Below are 23381 nucleotides of genomic sequence, written 5' to 3' on the forward strand. Positions count from 1 at the left end.
CTTACCTCAGTAAGCATTTCTATGTTATCACTTTGTGACATGGCGTCTACCAGGCATACAAGATTCCAAAGGGGATAATGAGTGGCAGCTCCTCCCCTATCTGCCTTGTCTATTCCTCGCTCCTTCATCTCTGGGGCATTCTTTTCTTTAGTGTACATGGGAATCACCAGGGGAGATGATTTAAATGTAGATTCCTGGATGTACACGCAGGTATTCTGATTTACTAGGGCCCAGGATTTACTAGGTGCATTTTAAAAAGCACCATACCAATTCTGGACAGGTGGTTTTTTGACTTGAGTTTAAGAAACCATGTTCCTGGGATGACAGCTGGGTATCTATGCTCCATCCAGTGCTCTGGTCTAGTCAGGGATGTGCTCCCTTGGACGAGAGTCCCCAAATTCCTCCAGTGCATTTGGGAGGAACCACAAGTTTCCATCAACACAATTTGCAGATTATTTTAGGGGCTAATCATTACAAGGACCTGATTCAGGCAGTAACATTTAGCCACACTTTTGCCTGGCTCCACATAATGAAGGCAGGGAGTTCCTGTTTTGGGTGTTTCAGCTGCCTTGAACCATGACTGACAGATTGGGCAGGTAGAAGTTCCAGACAAAATGCCAACTTCCACAGGACTTTGTGAGCTGGGAAGCTGGCCAATCCCTTCCCCTTGGCCTCAATTTTCTCGTGGGTAAGAGAGCTAGGTCTTACCTTTCATAGGTGTTAGGAAGACAAATGACTAAACGCACACACACACACACAAGGTCAATTGGCACACCATCTCTGAGATCCAACATGGGAATTTAGCAAAGAAAGGACTTTGCCACCTGTGAGAAATGTGCTGTCTTCTAAAAGCTTCGTTGAAAAGAAAGGAGTGAAGCACACACTCAGTCAGTTGCTGCCCTCCGCTTCTCAGCCAGGAGCATCTCCACCTTCGGGAGCCTTTGGGATCAAGTCTGGGTTGCATCGAGTCCTTCAGGATGCAGGGAACAGAGTCATAGAGGTGGTCCTCGTGGTTGGATCCCCAGTAAGGAGACAGGCAGGTAAAGCAGTAGTCTAAAGAACCAGCATTTAGCCATTGTCACCCAAGTCTGGTCACTTTTAAAAGGTACATGTTGCATAAGTAATAGATGACTAAATTCTTGTAAAATCATTACAACATGAAGCTAATCTTGGTGCTTGCTCTGCAAACGTCTCTGTTTGTCCAGGAGGGTTTTGCTGCTTTAAGTTGAGTATTTGATTAAAAAAAAAAGAAAGATCTTTATGCACGCAAATACAGCTGTCTCTAGCCTGGAAAACATACTGGGCAATTTTACGTCTATGCACATGTGTTGCAAACATGTGTTTTTAAAAATATAAGTGGGGCCCCATCTTATACATCGTGCTGAAACTTGCCTTTTACATTGAATAATACATCTTAAAGATTTACCGTTGTCTATTTGTATAAATCTACTTTACTTGATTTAAGTTGCTTCCGAACCTTCCAAGTCGGGCATCCTCCAGTCTCAGAACTCACTAGCGTTCTGTCCATTATTTTGCTAAAAGTAGAACAGTGGATGCCTGTGACCATGGCTCCTCGTGGACACTCATTTCTCTAAAGTGGATCCTATAAAGTTGACGATATACACGTTTTTATTTTTAATAGATCCTATCCAATTATCTCCCAAACATAGTGGCCAACACTGATACAATTAAAAAATGTTGCTATCTGTTGTTGTTTCATCTAGACTTGTATTTTTCTGATTCCTGGTGATCATGTTTGTTTATCATTTATGTCTCTTCTTTTATAAAATCCTATAATCTATTCTTTATTTTCTATAGCGTTGCATGACTTTTTTACTAAAATTTGGGAGTTTTTAAAAAAATGAGTGGTGCTGGGGATTGACCCAGGGCCTCGTGCATGCTAGGCAAGTGCACTACCACTAAGTGATACCTCCAAACTCTGATAGTGCCTTTGAAAGTTCCTTACATTTCCTGATTCCTAATCTTTTAGAATCTACTTTCTTCTCTTAGGCTATTACTTGACTTTTTTTTTGCAGTACTGGGGTTTGAACTTTAGGGCTGCAGAGCCACTCCTCCAGTCTTTTTGCTTCAGGTTATTTTTCAGATAGGGTCTTGAGTTTTTGCCCATGTTAGCTTGGGACCATGATTCTCCTACCTATGCCTCCTTGTAGCTGAGATTATAGACATGAGCCACTATACCTGGCTTATTTTGTTGACATGGGATCTCACTAAGTTTTTGTATGAGCTAGTCTGGAACCATGATCCTTCTGATCACCACCTCCCAAATAGCTGGGGTTACTGGTGAGAGCCATGCCACCACATATTACTTGACTTTTAAACATTATTTATGGTATCCTCTGTGTGTGTGTGTATGTGAGAGAGAGAAAGAGAGAGAGAGAGAGAGTATGTGTGTTTTCAAATAGAAGTATCAAATTTCAATGTGATCATCTTACTGAATTTTTCTTCTATGAATTTGATTTTTTTTTAAATTAAAATATGGAATGCTTCACGAATTTGCATGTCATCCTTGCACAGGGGCCATGCTAATCTTCTCTGTATCATTCCAATTTTAGTATGTGTACTGCCGAAGCAAGCACTGAATTTGATTTTTTAATGTCCTGTCTATAAATGCCTTCTACCACCAGGTCATAAACTTCCCTTCCTGTATTTTCTTCTATCAGGGAGCCCATGCATTTATCTGAATGAGCTCTGGTCAAATCCACATGACCTCCATCTCAGCTGCTCAGTGAGCAAAGGGTGCTGAAGTCCTGACTGAAGCAGCCATTTATCCTTTGTCTTTCAAGGATCCAATTCTAGGGTGGTCCCCAGAAATAATCTTCTCAGATGCCTAAAGGGAACTGCTTAAGTTGTAGCAAGATTTTCTGAAGGAAAAAAGTAAAGAAACATTTAAAATAAAAGTGAACTACTTAAACTAAAAATCCAGAAAAATATGGAATAGCTTTCTGTGGAGATGGCCAAAAGCCAGCCAGACATGCTTTATTTTAAAGTATTTGGGTAATTCCACACTTACAAGGTTCAAGTTATCTGCTCCAAGTCTATGGGCACCCTCTAATGGAAAGATAATGCAAAGTGTACAGGTGTTTTCATGGTAGCCATACTAAAAAGTAGTTTGAAAGAAATGTGAAAGCTAGGGGTGTGGCTTGGTGATGAACCATGTGTCTGAGGGTGTGTGTCTGAGGCCCTTGCTCCAGGACCATGGGAAAGGGAGGAATAACATCACTTTAACATGTAATCAATATTGTATATTAATGAAGTATTTTACATTTTTTGTACTGAGTCCTTGACACCTTGTGTGTGTTTTGTACTCACAGCACCTTTTTTTTTTATTATTCATATGTGCATACAAGGCTTGGGTCATTTCTCCCCCCGCCCCCACCCCCCTCCCTTACCACCCACTCAGCCCCCTCCCTCTCCCCCCCACCCCCTCAATACCCGGCAGAAACTATTTTGCCCTTATTTCTAATTTTGTTGCAGAGAGAGTATAAGCAATAATAGGAAGGAACAAGGGTTTTTGCTAGTTAAGATAAGGATAGCTATACAGAGCATTGACTCACATTAATTTCCTGTGCGTGTGTGTTACCTTCTAGGTTAATTCTTTTTGATCTAACCTTTTCTCTAGTTCCTGGTCCCCTTCTCCTATTGGCCTCAGTTCCTTTTAAGGTATCTGCTTTAGTTTCTCTGCGTTGAGGGCAACAAATGCTGTCTTGTTTTTTAGGTGTCTTACCTATCCTCATATCTCCCTTGTGTGCTCTCCCTTTTATCTTGTGATCAAAGTCCAATCCCCTTGTTGTGTTTGCCCTTGATCTAATGTCCACATATGAGGGAGAACATACGATTTTTGGTCTTTTGGGCCAGGCTAACCTCACTCAGAATGATGTTCTCCAATTCCATCCATTTACCAGCGAATGATAACATTTCGTTCTTCTTCATGGCTGCATAAAATTCCATTGTGTATAGACACATTTTCTTAATCCATTCGTCAGTGCTGGGGCATCTTGGCTGTTTCCATAACTTGGCTATCTTACAGCATGTCCTGATCCAGATAGCAACAGTTTGAAAACTTAATAGCCACACATGTCTAGAGGCTACTGTACTGGACAGAGAAGCCTTGAGGTTTAAGACCCAAAAAGTCTATGATGAGCTGAAAAGGATTTTCTCAATTTATGTTGAAGTGTTTATATGATTACAGTCTGACTTTTTAAGCCCATATTTCACCCTCTTCTTAAGACAAGTGCATCATAATTTCAATTGATCTTCCCTATCGGTGTACTTAATCTTCCTAAAGCACAGATTTGTCTGGATTATTTCCTAGAGACATGCTGCTGCCAGTGAAGACTGTTAAGGAGGTGGCAGTTGAGTCTTGAAAGCTGGGTAGGGATTAGCCAGGGGTGAGAGGAACAGTGTCAGCAAGGGTGTGTCTGGGGTGCACAGGCTGAGGTAAAGCAGACATCAGACCCTGAGGGGCCTCTTAGGCCCTGCTGAGGAGTTGGACTTAATTCTGAAGATAAAGAAGCATCATCGAGCATGTGTCAGTACGGAGTATGGGAGAAAGGCAGGACCTTTCCCTCACGGGCAGGGAAAGTAGTAGAGAACAGGGCAGGACCAAGATAAGTATCGATGACAGCCTCAGCCAAGGCAATCCATTCACTCATTCATTCTACAAACACTAGGTACTTACTATGTGTTGGGTGATGTCCAAGGCACTGGAGATTAAGCAGCAAGCAGAAAAGACAAAATCTCCTGACTTCATAGAACTTTCCCCCATACTATGGGGAAAAGAGGTCGATAGTGGGCAGACAAGAGTGAGTCTCTGCTTCCTGGGCTCATTTGGGGAATGATGGGACTCATACTTTTAGGTAGACGTTGTGGGAGGCTTGTGAAGAATGATGTACTCAGCTTTATTTTCTTGACAAAGATTTGGGGTGTTTTGGGGATACCCAAGTGGATCTCTGCAGCCAGCTGGGAGATATGCATATTTGCAGATCAAGAAAAAATTCTGGAAGGGACAGAGGTTTTGGGAGCTAGGGCTTATGAATAGAATTAAATCCCTGGGAATGAAGGACAGAATTGTGGGAGGATATGTGGAAACAGGAGTCACAACTCAAATGTCTGCAGGGCTAGGTGAGTTGCCCTATATGTGAATTGGATCGCACAAGGCACAGAGAGTGTTCTATTTTCTGTTCATGGCTAACGGGAAAGCTTATGTCTTGTCCAAGGCAGTCAGATTTAGCCTGTGGGCCACCAGTTTGCAACTCCTAGAATTTTGGAATTTCTCTCTGCCTCATTTTCATTTTTTAAAAATTAAGATTCTTATGGCAAGCAGCTAGCTATTCATGAAAGTCCATTTCTTCTTCTTTTGTGTGAAAGTGGATATTTCTCTGCCTCCTTTGCCATTATGAGTGGCCACGTGACTGAGTTCTAAATGTTTGTGGGCCATAGCCTTGAAAAAGAGGGTGAGCCCCCTTTGCATACTCTCTCTTCTTCCTGAGGCCAGATGGAGATGATTTGGGAACCAGAAAATGGAAGGAACTAGAGTTCCTGTGTCATTGTTTGGAATGAAGTCACCTACCAACTAGGGCATCTGCTTTTGACTGTTACAAGAGAAAAATATACTTTTGTCATGGTTGGACCCTGTATACCTTTGACTCTGTTACTAGTGCCTAGCCTAATCTTGGCTAATACAGTTCTAAGCCAAACTAATTCTGACTGTGAGTCTGTAAGGGCAGGGACCATGTCTGTCTCATTCACTGATGAACCCGGGCCCAAGCCCAGATCACAGCATGGAGTTGGTACTCAGTAAAATTTGCTGACAATACCAGCTATGTTTTATTGAGTATTTGTTAGGTTCCAAGCACTTTTGTATATTGTATGTTATTTTATATAGTGTGCATTATTTTATTTCATGTAATAGAATGAAAGTTCTTTCCATATAGGTATTTTATATATTGTACGTTATTTCATGTAATGGAAACTCTATAAGAAAGGTTTTATTATTATCCTTTTTTTTCCAGATGAGAAAATTAAGCTGAGGAACCTTATCGCTTGTATGATATTAGGATATATAGCTGTGCTTTGCGGAATGACAGGGCGACACTCTGAGAATTGCAGCATTAGGCGACTTTGTCATTGTGCAAACACTATAGTGTATACTTATACAAACCTGGATGGGATAGGCTACTACACACCTAGGAAGTAATATATGTATGTAATAAACTATTGTTTCTAGGGGCGTGATGGACAAAAGATTAAATCAAGCACAAGAAAAAAACCAAGCAATCAAGAGATGGGGTAAACAGGAGATGTCTGCAGCTGCTTAACGCGGCATACTGTTTCATAGTTAACCTTTTTTTTTTTTTTTTTAGTAAGTAGGAGTTCCCTCTAAAATAACAATAAATATGTAGCATAGTTAGTACATAAACCACAAACATAAACCAAACATAGTTGTTTATTACCATTAACAAGTGGTAAGCACTACATATAATTGTATGTGTTATACTTTATGTGACTGGCAGCACACAGGTCTGTTTACACAGCATCATCGCAAACCTCTGAGTTGTGTGGTGATGTTATCACAGCCACAACATCGCTAGGTAACAGGAATTTTCAGTTCCATTATAGCCTATGGAACCACCATCCCCACAAGCCTCTGTCCTTATGGAAATGTCACTATGCGGCAGGACCGTACACACTTCAGTTTCATTCATGGTTCCTGGCTTGCAGCCCCAAGCCATTATAATTTCCTAAAAGACTTGACTTAGAACGATAAGGGTATTTTGTTGCTGTTAAAACATTTGGCCTTTTGTCCTTGATTCCTGAAGTAGCTCCAGAAGAGCTTCAGAGTGATAAAGGTGACAGACAGTCTGGTTTGGCACAGCCTTTTCAAACACCTTGTGTTAATGAGATGATTTTGGGAAAAGATGCTAGATAAACTCAGTATGGGGTCTGGTCACCAGAGGAACCAGCTATGAGCTCAGAGGGCTGCAACTGACAGCTCCACTCCTCCACTTCCTAAAAGGGGAGAGGGGCTGAAGTTTAAGATGACCACCAATGGCCAATGGCTTCATCAATCCTGCCTGTGTCAGGAAGCTTCTAAAAAGTCCCCACAAGGACTGATCTTGGAGAGCTCTGGATAGCTAACACATCGGGGTTCCTGGAGGGTGGTACTCCCAGAAATAATGGAGCCTCTGCATCCCTTCCCTATATCTTGTCTATTAGTCTCTTTACCTGATATTCATTGGTAGTCTTTGCAATATCCTCTATAATGAATCAGTAAAAGTAAGTGAGTGTTCTCTTGAGGTTTGTGGTCCATTTTAGAAGGTTAATCATACCTGATGAGGGGTTGTGGAAACTCTGGTTGCTAGCTAGCCAGGCAGAAGCACAGGTAAAGCTGGGGCTTGTGACTGGCACTGAAGTGGGGTAGGGGTGGGGCAGTCTTGGGGACCAGCCCTCAGCCTGATGCTGGCTCCAGGTAGATAAACAGCAGAATTAAATTGAATTGGAAGATGCTCAGCTGGTGTCTGCTTCAGAATTGCTTCCTTGCTTGGAGGTGGGGAACCTACCCGTCTCCCGACATGGCTTGTATTGAGTGTGGAGTGAGGGACAGGAGAAACTGAGTTTGGTTTTTTTTCCTATATCCTCAAGCTAGTATTCAATTGTAGATGGGGTAACCTCCAGAACCTGCCCTCTGGAACACTGGCTCACGAACATGCACATATTCACATATTCATCTTAACTTTTTTTTTTTAAAGAGGAAGGATCTCGCCATGTTATCCAGCCTTGTCTAGAATCTGTGATCCTTCTGCCTCAGCCTCCCAAGTAGCTGGGATTACAGGTGTGTGCCACCATGCTCAGCCTCTCACCTTAACATTTCAGTTACATAATTTCCTCCACCAAGGATGTCCTCAACCATCCTCTCCATTTACTAAAGCTCCACTTTCTTCAACCTTCCCACAGTCAGTTTCATATAGATCACTTCTACAGCAGGGATTCCACATATCTGTTTGTCTCTTGAAAGATGCTGCATCTTAATTATGTATCTTAGGGGCCCCTAGAACACAGAAGATCAAGAGCCTACCAAATGTGGGGCAGTACTAGCAGTGAGGACTAACATACAGGGAAGACAGTGAGTCCTTTCTCTTCAAAAGCTCTTAGTTTTTTGGGCTAAACAGACATTTTCAAAAAGCATCACAACATATGAAACCTCTGCATTAATGGAGGCAGAAGAGCAGGGAACCAGTTCTTCTGGGTGGGGGAAGGAAAGGACTTCCAGAGTGGGTGACCATTGGGCTGAGCTTTTGCTGGTCAGGGAGGAGTTCTGTAATTGTTTAAGAGGGACCCAGGTTGGGAGGAAAGGCACAAAAGTGTAGATGGATCAAGAAGTAGGAACTGGGTCCAGACTAATGAGGTTTTGACTTTCTAGAATGTAGGATGCATTTGTGGATCCATTTGATTATTCAACAGATACTGAGTAAACCTAGAATATTGCCAGTTTTGTGCTAAATGCAGAAGATCCAAAAGTGAGCAAAACAGATATGATTTCTAGTCTTTAGCTGCTTAAAACCCAGTGGGGACAGCCGCTGTTCACAAAGCTCTACAAGCATGTGTGATAGGGAAAAGAGGAAGGGACGACCCAGCAAGCTGGGGGGAGTGGCCGGGCCAGGTTGTCAGAAATCCATGACATCATGCCAGGGAGAAGGAAAGCCCTTCAGTCTGTCACCAAGTCCTGCCTCTCCCACCTCCTTGAGAGCTCTCACTTCTTTCTAGTCCTCTTCCCACTGCTAATCTCAGCACAAGTCACCATCCCTTCCTTGCATGACCAGGACAGTCTTCTAAAGGTCTCCTTGTCTCTCACTCCTACTCTTTCCCTACCATGGTCTCCAATGCCAACAGCATGATGGTTCAAAGTGAAAATCTGATCATGTCACCCTCCACGGGAGGCAGTATTCTAACCTTGCCCCATGATCTCCACCCCTTGGCATTACTCTGGTGACTATGTTACATTACACAGCAAAAGGCGTTGTGCAGATCTAGTTAAGGTGACTAATCAGTTGATTTCAAGGTAGAGAAGTTATCCAGGTGGGTCTGCTTGTCTGCTTTTGTAAGCAGAGTCATCTCCCACTGGTAGAAGGGGACTTCAGAGAGACTTGAAGGAAAGGAGGACTTTGGACTGGCTTTATTTATTTATTTATATTATTATTATGTTGTAATACTGATGGTTGAACTCAGGGCCTCGCACCTGATAGGTAGGTACTCTACCTCTTGAGTCACTTTGCTGGCTTTAAAATGGAGGCAGAGGACTTTTCATGAGAAGTACCTGAGAAAGAAATCTAGAAAGTGAGAGAAACTCATGCTGACAGCCACCAAGAAAATGAGACTTCAGTCCTACAACTGAAAGGAACTGGATTTTGGAAGTGGATTTTTCCCCACAGCTAACACCTTGCCTTTGGCCTACAGAACCCTGAGCAGTAGCTAGCAGCTATGCCATGCAAAACTTGTGACAGATAGAACGGTGAAATAATGTGTGGATGAACTTTAAGCCACCCAGTTTGTGGTAATTCAATACATAGCAATAGAAAACTAATCTACTGCCTGGGCTTCCAACCCTCCACTAAAACTGTTGTGGACTTCCTAGGTCCAGGCATTTAATCCTTACAACAGTTCTATTAGGGAGGTATTTTTAATTTTACCATTTCACAGATGAGAAAACTGAGGCTCAGAAAGATTAAATACTTTTCCTAAGGTCACAAACTAGTAAGTGAGCAACCATTCTGACTCCGGCATCTGCACTGTGGCTCTCATTGACCTTAGAATAAATTCAAATGCATAGAGATGGAATTAAAGGCTCTCTGGATCTGCTTCCTGTTCATCCATCCACCTTTGTTAGACACTGTGTCACTCAAACTCCTACAGTCCTAGTAACTGCCATGATCTCTTGATTCCTTGGCTGTGCATGTTGGTTCCCTTCTGCCTGGAATATGAACTTTCCCTTGCTCCATCTCTTTTCCCGTTGGCAGGCTCAAATGTCCTTTGGGTCTTGTCCAAGATGGTACCTCCAGTGGAAGCCTTCCTTGATTCTCCCTGATTGGACCTGGATACCACTGCAGGATCCGGGTAGGTTCCCCAAACACCTGGTGCATTCCCTTATCAGGATACAGAAGACACTGTGATGGAAATGTTTACTCGGCTGTGCACTCCCCTAGATGGTGAGCTCCTTGCAGGCCAGGACTGGTGATTTGATAAGTAAGTCCTGAGCACAGTGGGACTCAGTAAATATTAAATAATACATCGGTGAAATCAACAAACGCACTTCATCCAAGAAGCATTGAGGAGGCATCCAAGGTCTTGAAGCAACAGAGTGAACTTGTCAGATCTGTGCTCACAGGACCAGCTCAGAGCAAGCCTTGCACATGAGGGACGGTCCTTATCAATAGCTGATGAAACACGCTCATTTGCATTGTGACCTTGGATTTCTTGTGTTGTGAAACTTGGTTCTTACCTCTTCTGAACCACATCTGAATACCAGGAAATAAATGCCAGAAAAGGCCATGGTTTCTCTTTTCAGAAGTGGGGCACATAAAAGCATGTAACTTTTACACTATGAAAATCAGGAGTTTCTCTGCCAAGAAGGCTGTGGGGAGTGGAGGCCCCTGTAGTGATCCGCAGACATGACCCGCGAAGTGCCATCCGTGACCATTCCACACTACACTTGGTCATGGAACTCACTGCGGCTTCCTGTGCAGGAAGAATGGAAGGCAGAGCCGCTTAGACAAGGCGATTACATTTTCTAGGAGATGGCTGATGCCTCAGTCTCCCTGCTTGTGCAAAGTCCACTCCCCAGACAGCGCTGTCCTGATGGTCCAGGGCCACATCTGAGGGCGCCAGGTAAAGTAAGTACGGCAGGTCAAGATGCGCCCAGCCAACACTAGATGCAAGACGGGAGTCAGGGGGCCGAGGGAGACGCGGAGCTGGTACCCGGTGAGGTGCGGACTCCGGGCCACGCAGGAGAGAGGTCCGGGAGACCTTCCTTGCACCGACTCACTGAAAAGCCGCGAGTACTCAGAATGCCATCAAGCCCAGCGAGGGGCAGACGGGGCGCGGCGAGACTGGGAGGGGCGAGTCCGGGCGCGGCGCCAGCAGTGCTCTGGGCTTCAGGTCTGGGCGCTGGGGGCGGGAAGGGGTGGAGCCACGTGGGGAGGAGCAAAACCCGAGGGCCTCGGGCACGGCGGGCAGAGCCAGAGCGGCAGGAGCCCCAGCCCGGGCGCGCTGCGTCGGGAGCGCCAGTCAGACGTCCGGGGCGAGCGCAGCGGCTCCAGCCATCGCCGGCGCCTGTCTTCGGTGCGCAACGGGGGAGAAAGGCCAGCGCCGCGGGAGACACGGATTCTGCCATCCCCGGGCTGCCCGCACTGCCCCTAGCGCCGCGGGAGGGCCCGCCAGACCTGCCACTTGTGCCCGTGTTGCGCCATGGATCCTTCGGAGAAGAAGATATCGGTATGGATCTGCCAGGAGGAGAAGCTGGTATCCGGCCTTTCCCGCCGTACCACTTGCTCGGACGTGGTGCGGGTGCTTTTGGAGGACGGTTGCCGGCGGAGACGGAGGCAACGGAGGGGCCAGCGACGGGGCATGGCCGGCGACCCGCCAGGCCCGGGAGAACTGCCTGAACCCCCGGACGAAAACGACGAGGACGACGACGAGGGGCTACCCCAGGGCATGCTGTGTGGGCCTCCACAGTGCTATTGCATCGTGGAGAAGTGGCGCGGCTTTGAGCGCATCTTGCCCAACAAGACGCGCATCTTGCGCCTCTGGGCTGCCTGGGGCGATGAGCAAGAGAATGTGCGCTTCGTGCTAGTGCGCAGCGAGGCGTCGCTGCCCAACTCGGGGCCGCGCAGCGCTGAGGCACGAGTGGTGCTCAGCCGCGAGCGCCCCTGCCAGGCCCGGGGAGCCCCGGCGCGGCCCAGCGTGGCCATGACACAGGAAAAGCAGCGGCGGGTGGTGCGCAAGGCCTTCCGCAAGCTGGCCAAACTCAACCGGCGGCGCCAGCAGCAGCCACCGTCTCCCTGTTCGTCCACTTCATCGTCCACTGCCTCGTCCTGCTCGTCGCCGCCTCGGCCACACGAGAATGCCTCGGTCGAGCGGATGGAGACGCTGGTGCATCTGGTGCTGTCCCAGGACCACACCATCCGCCAGCAGGTGCAGAGGCTTCGAGAGCTGGACCGAGAGATCGACCGCTATGAAGCCAAGGTACACCTGGATCGCATGCGACGACACGGGGTCAACTACGTGCAGGACACTTACTTGGTGGGGGCAGGCATCGAGCTCGACGGGACTACCCCAGAAGAGGAGACTGAGGAGAAGGCGATGGCGGAGAAGGAGGTGGCGACGGCGCCGGTGGACGGCGAGGCGCAGGCGGCAGCGTTGGAGGAGCTGGCCAGGCGCTGCGACGACCTGCTGCAGCTGCAGGAGCAGCGGGCGCGGCAGGAGGAGTTGCTGGAGCGCCTGTCCACCGAGATTCAGGAGGAGCTGAACCAGAGGTGGATGCGGCGGCGCAACGAGGAGCTGGCGGCGCGGGAGGAGCCCCCGGAGCCCGATGGCAGTCCCGACGGCGAGCTGCTGCTGGAGCAGGAGCGGGTCAGGACGCAGCTCAGCACCAGCCTTTACATCGGGCTCCGGCTCAACACGGACTTGGAGGCCGTCAAGGCGGACTTGGATTACAGCCAGCAACAGTGGGACAGCAAGGATCGTGAGTTGCAGGGCCTTCTCCAGACTTTGCACACTTTGGAGCAGACGTTGGTGCAGGATGGGGCTCCCGACTCCGCCGGAGCCTCGCGGGAACCCGGGCCTCAAGCCTGCGCTGAGATGTGGGTGGACCAGGCCCGCGGACTGGCTAAAAACTGTCCGGGCAATGACGAGGACTCAGACACTGGGTTGAGCTCTATGCACAGCCAGGACTCGGATTCAGTGCCTGTGTGTGAATCCCTTGTGTAGGAGTAGCACGGAGGGAGAGGAGAGGGACCCATTTCCCTTTCTTACAGTATGCACTGGCCCGGCCGGCTCAGGGATTTGAAATCAGGCTGGGGTGAGCCTGGAGCTCCAGCCCGGTAGCAGAGCTCCTACCCATGCGGCCTGGGGGACTGTAGGGGACGCCTGTCTGGCTGTGCGAAGCTCTGGCTCCATGGTGAATATGGAGGAGGGTGCGCAGTCCGCCCACTTTTGAGGGTGTGGGGGGGGGCAGTGAGAAGGTGAGAGCCCCTCTATATTGGAAAACTAACACCCCAGGGAAATCGACGTGGTCCAAGCCCATTTTCAAAACAAGAAAGTATTAAGGACATTTTGCCATTCTTCTGTAAGGCTGTATGGGAAGGACTGATGGCAGCTAGAAGTTTAGTTTGTGGCACAAAGTGCTCTTACACATTTGGATGAAAAGGAAATTCCTTGAATGTTAATTGTGACTGTAAACGTGTTAAAACTAGCCAAAGAGAATGCACTGGTGTTGGTCTCAACTTGGCATCTTTGATAGAACCCATAGGCACCAAAATTCTGGCTGTTTACATTTCTGCAGGTTTGGGAATTACCCATCTGCTAAATCATTTGCCTTTCATTTTCTTTCAAAGGCTAAACTGTATTGAAGTCTAACTCTGTATTTCCTCCTACTAAATATAGTATGTGTTAAAACGAGATCCTTTTTCCAAAATAACCTTTTATTATTACAAAGCCAAATATAACCCTTTTTATAAAGCCCTGGCAAACATAGTCCCTGGTTAAAATTTAATCTGGGCCCTTTGGGACCTGTTCCTGCAAAGGCAGGTGTGTTGTCCTTTAGTTTAGACTGCCACTTCATTGCCTCACTCGCTGTTATTTCAGAAAAAATAAAAGAGAAGTCACAGAACTCCCCACGCACAACTGAATTTGCTGCTTTGACAAGCACTGTGGTTTAAATAGACTTGAAAGCAAAGCCCTTTGCACAGTATTTAGCTTTTCAATTGAGCTATATGATTAAAACCAACCATGACCTTCATGGAGTTTTACTCAGACTGCAGTCTGACTTCAGTTTCTTTGGTCAGCGATTAGTTACTGTTCAAACTTAAATTGAGACATTGTAAATATCAGGGTTTATTAGATAAGGTCTCAAAAGAAAAGCAATCTATAGTACACCTTGGCTGAAGAAGTTGATTAAGGATAGTACTTACCAAGGGTAAAAGTATATTAAAGTGAACTAAAGATTTGAATTACTCCTGCCTAGTGCACATCTATGCCCAAGTCACCGAATGCAAAGGTGACACAGTCTCATAGCTGGCGATAGAGCTGGTGTTCCCTCAATGTAATTGTTCCGGTTATTTCAATGAAAACTTATCAGTTGTAGCGACTTCCTGGCTGGTTTGAAGGAGCCTGCTGGCTGGCTTCCCCGTGGAGGGCAGTACTTCTGAGGAATGTGGATGTAATCTGTCCTGAGGAGGTATTAACAATGGGGTGTGTGTGTGTGTGTGGAGCCTGTGAGGTGCTGGGGCCTGGTACCATCCTAAATGTCTGAGGGCCGGCTCCAGTATCAACACAAGTGAAGATACCTTAAGAAGCCTTGCTTTCTGGACAAGTTTCTTCCCTTGCAAGATTCTCTGTTGTCAACAGGAGCCTGTCCTCCTGACCTTCTCAAATCACTATTTGTATTGTCTCTGTTTCGAGACAGCCCTGCTACCAACACTGCCACTGCCACTCCGTGACGTGTGTGTGTGTGTGTGTGTGTTTTCAGATTTCAAGTAAAATTGGAATTAAAAGGCTGTTTTCTTAATTGATATTTTCAGAAGATCTTGCTTAGCATGATTATGGTTTTAGAGTGTTGTCTGATGCAGAAGACATGTATGTATTTGGTCTTTGGCATAATTCAAATGAGAAAGGGACCAAAAGAACCCCACTGTCTTCAGACAATCATTTGATTCCGTAAACACAAAGCTTAATGATAGCTTTCATTTTGAGGCAGAGGTAAAATCCTCATTAGAGTGTGACAAATGCCACTTGTCTGAATGGTTTATGCTGGCAATGGGCTGACCTGGTGGTTTTTAAATTATTGTGCTTTTTTTCCCCCCTAGGGTGGTAGGGGAGCTGGTTCTTGGACGTTTATTAACTCAGAAAGAACACAGAAGTTGGCAGAACAGGACTGCCTGACTGAAGGGCGCTGTTTTCCTTTTCACTATTATTATTTTAAACTTTGATGAGCTGCTGACGTCAGCAAATGCGCTTGAAGCCCGTAGAGCAAACAAGCCACATCACAGGGAGAAGGACTGTGGAAGTTTCTGGTGCTTTGTTTCTAGAACCTTCCCTGTTCTGGCCACCTGAAGATGTTTCCCTGGTCAACTTTTCAGGCAGCTGGGGAGGCTTTATTTATCACATTTGCTTTCGTCCAAATCAACTATGCTCCGCCAAGGCCCATGTGTGGCTAGGAGACAGGAGAGGTGTTGGGAGGGGGGAGACAATAGTTCCTTTATGCAAGTTTGAGAAGCCTGTAGACATAAAATGCACCAAGACAGTCCCTGTGCATGGAAGTGCATAATAACTGCTAAGCGTGTTTGATTTCCTCTCACTTCTGTGGTCTTCATGGCACTAGGAATGAATGGACGCAGGGTAGGGAATGTACCAGGACGTCAGTGCCCCAGGGAAAGTGACTCTGGGTCTTCAGTGTTTCCGGAACTTCACTAAAATCCAGGGAGGAACCTGCGAGCTCAAAAGAGAAAGACTGACAATGTAGGCTGCTCACCAGTCAGCCCCATCCTTTTTGTGGAACTGAGATCTGAGTTCTCCCGTTCTCAGCCATGTCCTGACCAGAGATGCCGTGTGGCACCCTCCATGTTTACTTCCTTATATAAAATGTGCGTGTGATCTTTTACTGAGAGAAAAGTTTCTTACCGTAGTCCTTGTGATGAAACTGAAAATAACGTGCATGCCAAGAAGGAAAAGTGACTCTAAATCACTTACCACTATCAAAATTTGGCTTATTTCTTTTGGGACTTTTTTGAAGATTTCATGTTTTGCTTCTGTTTTAAAATATCTGCATAATTTTGATCAGATTGCTTATATGCTTGATACTCAGGAGTTAGCAGGCTCCTTGAAAATAGACCCATTCCTCAGATGAATTTGCCATGGTTTCTATAACTGCTCATGTTATTTCCTATATTTTTATTATTGTTATAAAGTAACACCAGGCTAAACTTCTTTGTGTGTGTGTGTGTGTGTGTGTGTGTGTGTATACAGACTTTCTAATTAGACTCCCTCCCATCCCCCAATAAGACATTCCCAGAAAGAGAATTCCAAGGTCAAAGAGGACACATATTTAGAGGCTTGATACTTATTGTCACATTGCTTTTCAAAAGATTTGTTGTAATTACAATAAGCTATGCATGAGAGTGCCTATTTCACCACGACTTAGCTTTCATTAGATGTACTTTTGTCAAGAAGTATTTTTCAAGGTCTGGGGCTATAGCTTAAGTGGTAGAGCACCCCAAAACTCTGGGTCCAATCCCCAGTACACCAAAAAAATAAATATTATCATTAAAATCAGTACATTCATTGTGGCTTCAAGAAGCCAGAGCTGACAATCACTGTCCAAAAATATCCTAAGAACAGCTTGCAGGGGTGGGGGGGCGGTCAACTGATCAGAAGTGGTAAGAGACCATGGCATTTACCATTCCTCACTTATTTCCCCACCCCTGAACCCCTGCTTAAAGTTCTGGCATTCTTGTCTCCTGTCAGAATTAGCCAGTGATCTGACAGAGGGGCAAAAACTCTACGTGAGTAGGATAAGAAAATAACAAATAGAAGAAAAAGAAAATATTCATTATCTTTTCCATCTTGAGTCTAGTAAGAAGTCTTATTCTTAGAAGGTGGTATCATAAAATATATTTGATTTTGTTCTTCTCTCTACCCATCTATCAAAATTTAAATCTAAATAAAAAATAAACACGTAAGTCCAGTATATTCACAGATTCTAACAGTTTAGACTTTTTAGGAATTTCTTTCTAGACATGACACTGAATTTGAACTTCTTATATTCTTTTTTTTTTTTCATTTTTCTTTTATTATTCATATATTCTTAAAAAGGGAAGATTTGATCATAACAGTCTCCAGTGAGAAAACGCGTGTCAAATTTGTTTTCCTGAACAGAAAGGAAGGAGGATAAGAAGGAACTAGCTTGTATTGAGCGCTTTCCAAATCCCAGATCCTTGCGCTGAGTGTTTGCACCTGCCTTTTCTCTGTCTTCAACTTGTGAGGTGAAGATGAAGAGTTTTTTTCTTTTTGGTGGTACTGGGGTTTGAACTTGGGGCCTTACAATTGCTAGGGAGGTGTTCTATCATTTGATTCATTCCACCAGCCCTAGGTGGAACTTTTTAACCTCTAACCTTTATAGATAAAGAAACTAAGTTCACCAGCTGATAAACAGCAGATGCAGGATTCCAACCAAAGCCTGACCTCAAAATCTGTGCCCTCGTTGTCATACATACCAGACCCATGCACACGAAGCATTGGCACACCTAGAGGAAAGAGCCAGCACAGGCCCCAGAGTGTTGGCATAGGGAAGGCTGAGAAACTGTCAAAGCCTTGTTCAGTAATTTTCCTCAAATCTCAGAGCTAGTAATTATCTATTTGTGAGGAGTTAGCAAAAGACAGAGGAGAAATTCCGTGTAAATATTTGGGTATTTCCTTTGCCAATGGAAAAAAAATTTCACAAAAATTGAAATCCCAGGTATTAGCATGGAGGTATTGGCTGAATGCCCCAGGGTGGCAGGTGCTCTGCAAAGCACAGGTGAGTAGTTAACACAATGGACTCCTTGGCCACCAGGGCAGCCACCACATGCTAGTCACATTCACATCTGGAAGGTGGTACCAACCATGGCTGTGTGGGAGCTGCCCTCAGCACTTTCTACTACTCTCTTTCTGGAAGCCTCTGGATACAGGAGAATCAGGGAAGAGCTGAGGGAGGGAGTGTTGGGCCGTTCAAGGACGCTGGAGCCCATGGAGTTAAACACACATACCTGGATCAGGCCATCTTTAGCCATGTGGACCCCACTGCACAAGTGGACATGTGACATGGCTTGCTTTAAGAACCACCGTCCTAGCCTCTCTGCCTTCTCATCTATTCCACGCAAATCTTTCAGACACTTCGCGGACATCCCATAGCTTACAGGATATCATCCACATTTCTTACGATTTATAAAGTTGTTAAGTTGTTGGTTATCCAGCTCAAGATCCCTCCCTCACATCCACACATCCTCTAGTGAACATTACAGAATTGAATTGATCTTATTTCTTCATTCAGGTCACACTACCACCTCCATTTGAGCAAAGGCCCTCTTTTAACTTATTTTATTTTATTTAATGTTCCCTGTTACAGCCAGCTTTCCATTTCTATAATAAAATACTGGAGATAAATCAACTTAAAAAGAGGAAAAGTTTATTTTTGATTCATAGTCTTGGAGGTTTCAGTCCATGATCAGGTGGCCCCATTGATTTGGGGCCTGTAGGGAGGCAGCACATAGTGGCAGGGAGCTCATAATAAACCACACTGTTAATCTCATCTCCAGGAAGTGAAAAAGAGAAGGAAGAGGAAGAATCTCCAGTCCCACAAACCTCTTTGAGGGCACTCCCCCAATGACCTAAAGCCTCCCACACAGGCCCACCTCTTAAAGGTTCTACCACCTTCCAATAGCGCCGTCTGGGACCAAGCCTTTAACACATGTGCTTTTGAGGGACACTCCAGATCCAAATTATAGTTAGGCAGTATTATCATCTTAAAAATATTAAGCCTTCTAACCATGCAGAAATGGGATGTCTTTCCACTTTTTACGTTGTCTTTAGTTTCTTCCAGCAATGGTTTATAGTTTTCAGCCTATTTGTTAAATTTATTCCTAAGTGTCTAATTGTATTTTATTCTTTTTTATGCTATAGCAAATGGAATTGTTTTCTTCTTTCTGGAATTCCTTCTCAGGTGGTTCCTCGTTACCATATAGAATTTTTGTGTGTTTATTTTGTATCCTGTGACTTTGTGAAACTTATTAACTCTGTGTGTGTGTATGTGTATGTTCATGAATTTGATCATGTCACTTGCAAGCAAAGATAACATTACTTCTTTCCAATTTGGATTCCTTTTATTTCAATTTCTTGCCTAATTTCTGTGGCTGAAACTTTCAATACTCTATTGAATAAAGCTGGTGAAGACAGATATTCTTGTCTTGCTCCTGTTCTTAGAAAAGATTTCAGTCTTTAACCATCGAGTATGATATTAGCTGTGAGTTTTTCCATACACAGATCACATTGAAGAAGTTTCTTTCCTTTCCTAGTTATTGAGTGCTGTGTTTCTTATCTAGAAGTTGCATCAGTTGCTTTTTCTGCATCAGTTGAGATGGTCGTGTGTTGTTGCCTTCATTGTTAGTGGTACTATTTCATTGATTGATTTTCATATGCTGAACCATCTTTGAGATCTAGGAATAACTTTTTTTGTGTGTGTGGTATTGGGGTTTGAACTCAGAGCCTTCATCTTGAGCCATTCCACCAACCCTATTTTTGTGAAGGGCTTTTCAAGATAAGGTCTTGAGAACTATTTGCCAGGCTGGCTTTGAACCTCAGTGCTCCTGATTTTTGCCTCCTGAGTAGCTAGGATTACAGAAGCGAGCCACCGGCACCCAGCAGGAAAAACTCCTTTTTGATCTTAGTATATATAACCTCTAAAACACACTCCTGAACTTGGCTTGATAGTGTTTTTTGAAGATTTCTGTATCCATCTTCATAAGGGATGTTGGTGTGCCATTTTCTAATCTCTTTGATTTTTGTCTGACTGTGGTACCACGGAATGCTGGTCTAGAGTAAGTTAGGGAATATTCTTTCTTCAATTTTTTAGAACATTTGAGAATGGTTGGTATTGATTCTTCTTTAAATGTTTTGGTAGCAATCACCAGGAAAGCCATCTGACGTATGGATTCACCTTCATTGGGAGGTTTTGATTAGTGATTCAATTTTTTTTTTTTACTAATTATGTAAAGCTTATTCAGATTTTCTACTCTTCCATGATCCAGTTTTGGTAGATTGTGTGTTTCTAGCAATTTTTCTGTTTCATTTAGGTTATCCAATATGTTGTCATGCAAGTGTTCACTTGTATCTTTTTTATTTCTATAGACTTACTTATGATGTCCCCACTCTTATTTCTGACTTTATTGTGGTACTGGGATTGAACCCAGGGTTTGCATATACTGGGCAAGCACTCTCCTGCTGAGCTACAGCCCCAGCCTCTTATTGCTGATTTTAATGATTTTAGGGTTTTTTCCTTAGTCAATATACCTGAAGACTTGTCAATTTTGGTGACCTTTTCAAAGAATCACATTTGGGCTCAGTGTTTTGTTTTGTTTTGTTTTTTTCCTTTATTTTCTATTCCTTAGTTTGTTTACATTTTGTCTAATCTTTATTATTCCCTCCCTTCTGCTAGCTTTGAGTTTAGTTTACTCTTTCTAGGTCCTTTAGGCATAAGTTGGTTATCGATTTGAGGTCTTTTTCTTTTGTTAATGTAGTGTTTACAGTTATAAATTTCACTATTAGCATTGTTTTTGCTGCATCCCATTAGTTTTGGTGTGTTGTATTTTTGTTTCCATTTGTTGCAAGGTTTTATAATTTCACTTGTGATTTCTTCTTTGATCCATTCATTGTTTTAAAAGTTTGTTCTTTTAATTCCCACTTGTTTGTGAAATTTCTAGTTTTTCTTGCGTTGTTGATTCTTTGGTTCATTCCATTTTGATCAGAAAAGATAGTTTTTATGATTTCAAGCTTCTTAAATTTATTAAGACTTGTTTTATGACCCAACATTTCATCTGTCATGGAAAGTTTCACATACACTTGAGAAAAATGTGTACTGGACTGTCGTAGTATAGTGTTCTGTATATGTCTCTTAGATTGCTTAGTTTATGACATTTTTCAAGTCCTCTGTTTCTTTATATCTCTTCTATTATGTGGTTATCCTATCCATTATTGAAAGTGGTCCATTGAAGTTTCCAACTATTACTGTAGAACTATTCCTACCTTCAATTCTGTCAATGTTTGCTTCATTATTTATAAGCTCTGATATTTGGTAAAATATGTTTATAATTATTATGTCTTCTTTGTGAATTGGTCCTTTTGTCAATATTTAACATCCTTTTTTATTTCTTATCTATGTCATCTGATACTAGTGTGACTACCCCCAGCTCTCTTTTGGTTTCTATTTGCATGAAATATCTCTTTCCAACTTTGCACTTTTAACCTGATTTTTTTTGTCTTTAAATTTAAAATTATAGTCTTCATGTCTTGTGACATTATTTTCATAGTTTAATTGTTTTAGATATGGTTTTCTTTGTTATTTGGACATTTCTAAAATAACAGATTTGAGCTAAGTGTACACAACTATAATCCCCAGCACTTGAGAGGCTGGTGCAGGGGGCTGGAGAGTTAATAACAAGCCTGGGAAATGTAGTGAGACCCTGAGTAGAAAAAAAAAGAGCTGATTTGCCTTTGTCTAGTAATTTCTACATCTGAGTTTTCTCGCAACAGTTTTTATCGGCTGCTTTTTGCACTGTGCATAAGTTATGTTTTCCTACTTCTTTGCGTGTCTCAAACTAGACATTAAAAATAATATAACATCCCGATTCTAGAAATCAGACTCTTCTCTCTAAAATTTGTTGATGCTGCTATTTGTCTTTGGTGCTTCTTCTTATCACAATTTCTGCTTGTTTGATTAATGACTTTCTTAAATTAATTCTGTAACATCTAAGTTTGTGTGTAGCTAGATTAGTGGGCACTAATGACTGGGCAGAAATATCCTTAAGTGCCAGTCATCTCCCAGCCTTTACTGAGGGACTGTGTCTGTGTGTGTGTGTGTGTGTGTGTGTGTGTGTGTGTGTGTGTGTGTTTGAAATATATCTTTTCATTCAAGGACTCAGTCTACATCTCACCTTTAGCTCTCACTTTCCACTTGCTCAGAAACTGAAGAGTTGAGAACTTAGTGCCTTCTCAGGTCTTTCCTGGCACTCACCCATCTCTATGCAGGGTGAGACCTGCAGGGTGAGACTGGCTAGATACCAACAGATGTGTCAGAGCTCTTCAAAGCCCCTGTGAATATTTTATTCACCAGCTTTGCCTTTTAAACTGTTTGGGGCCAGCTTTTTGTTTTTCACAACTATTATCACCATTTCAAGCAGTTGTGATGTTAAAACAATTGCCTCTAATTGTTTTTGACAAATACCCCTAGGAAAAAAGAGTCAGGACAAATAAATACCAGCCAGAAAAGTAAGTACCAGTCAGGTCCAATAATGGTGATTCTCAAAGAATGGTGTTTTAATCAGCTCCAGACCCATTCTCTCTCCTCCAGTGGCTCTGGCTGGCTGCTGGTTTTCACTGTGATTGCAGGGTTGTTTATTTTCACTGTGATTCTGGGGCTGCTGGTTTTCAAGACTACTGTGGAGGTGGGGGAGAAGGGTGGGACTAGGACAAGTTACAACACCACAGAAGTATGCCGTCCTTACTGAGATTCTGTCACTTTTTTTTTCTTTGTCTTCATCTTTTTATCTTTTGAGGAGCATGGTATGGGGGACAGAGCTGTTACACAGCCCGAGTTGACCTTCAACTCATGATCCTGCTTCTGCCTTCTGAGTGCTGGGATTACAGAGATGCACCAGCATATTCAGCTGTCATGTTTTTCTTCATAAATACTCTTCGGATTGTTGCAAGACCTTGGTTAATTTGTAGAATTCTGGAATCTTTTTGCCTGTGCCCTTGATGCTTTTGCTGACAAATGGGAATGCCCACTTATACCCCTTAGCAAGATCCTCCCCCCTTGTCTTCTCCCCTTTTCAATCGAATGGATAGAATTTTCTTTGGCTGAGCTGAAGAATGTACCTTTAATTTTGCTCTTCTGTTTCTCCAAACTTACCAAGAGCCACACGGTGTTTCTTTTTTCTGACCAATATATAAATGTACCAAATCTATGTTTGCCCTTGAGCAAGACAAGAACCTTGACATACTACTTTCACTCCTCTAATTTCTCTGCCTTTTCATATTGGTATCATGTACAATTTTAATTCTAGAAAGTCTTAATCAGCTAATAATAACCTTTTTCAGTATATTTTATTGGGATGGCACGAAAAGTATATATTACCTTTGAGTGGAATTGATAGCTTTAGATGCTGAGTCATTCTAGTCAGGATAACACAAGTCACCCCAAATTCAGTGTCTTAAAGTAAGGATCATTTATTCTCACTCATGCCTCTGAGTGAGTCAGCTGTGGTTAGTTGGTTCAGTTGAACTTGGCTCCACTCCACAGGCTGGGAGTGGCTCAGCTTCATGTGTCTCTCACACTTTTT

General features: G+C 43.8%; 1 protein-coding gene and 1 non-coding gene across 2 annotated transcripts; one reads left to right on the plus strand and one right to left on the minus strand.

Moving 5' to 3' along the window:
• Window positions 1–2490: 2490 nt before the first annotated feature.
• On the minus strand, window positions 2491–2597 carry LOC141415970 (U6 spliceosomal RNA). The gene has a single exon (XR_012440915.1). It is a non-coding gene; the product is annotated as a U6 spliceosomal RNA (small nuclear RNA).
• Window positions 2598–11286: 8689 nt separating this feature from the next.
• Rassf10 (Ras association domain family member 10) lies at window positions 11287–16214 on the plus strand. The gene has a single exon (XM_074041692.1). It carries the CDS (start codon window positions 11482–11484, stop codon window positions 13000–13002), a length of 1521 nt encoding a protein of 506 aa, XP_073897793.1. The 5' UTR covers window positions 11287–11481; the 3' UTR covers window positions 13003–16214.
• Window positions 16215–23381: the final 7167 nt, after the last annotated feature.

This window comes from Castor canadensis, chromosome 1 (genome assembly GCF_047511655.1).
Source record: "Castor canadensis chromosome 1, mCasCan1.hap1v2, whole genome shotgun sequence".
Lineage (NCBI taxonomy): Eukaryota > Metazoa > Chordata > Mammalia > Rodentia > Castoridae > Castor > Castor canadensis.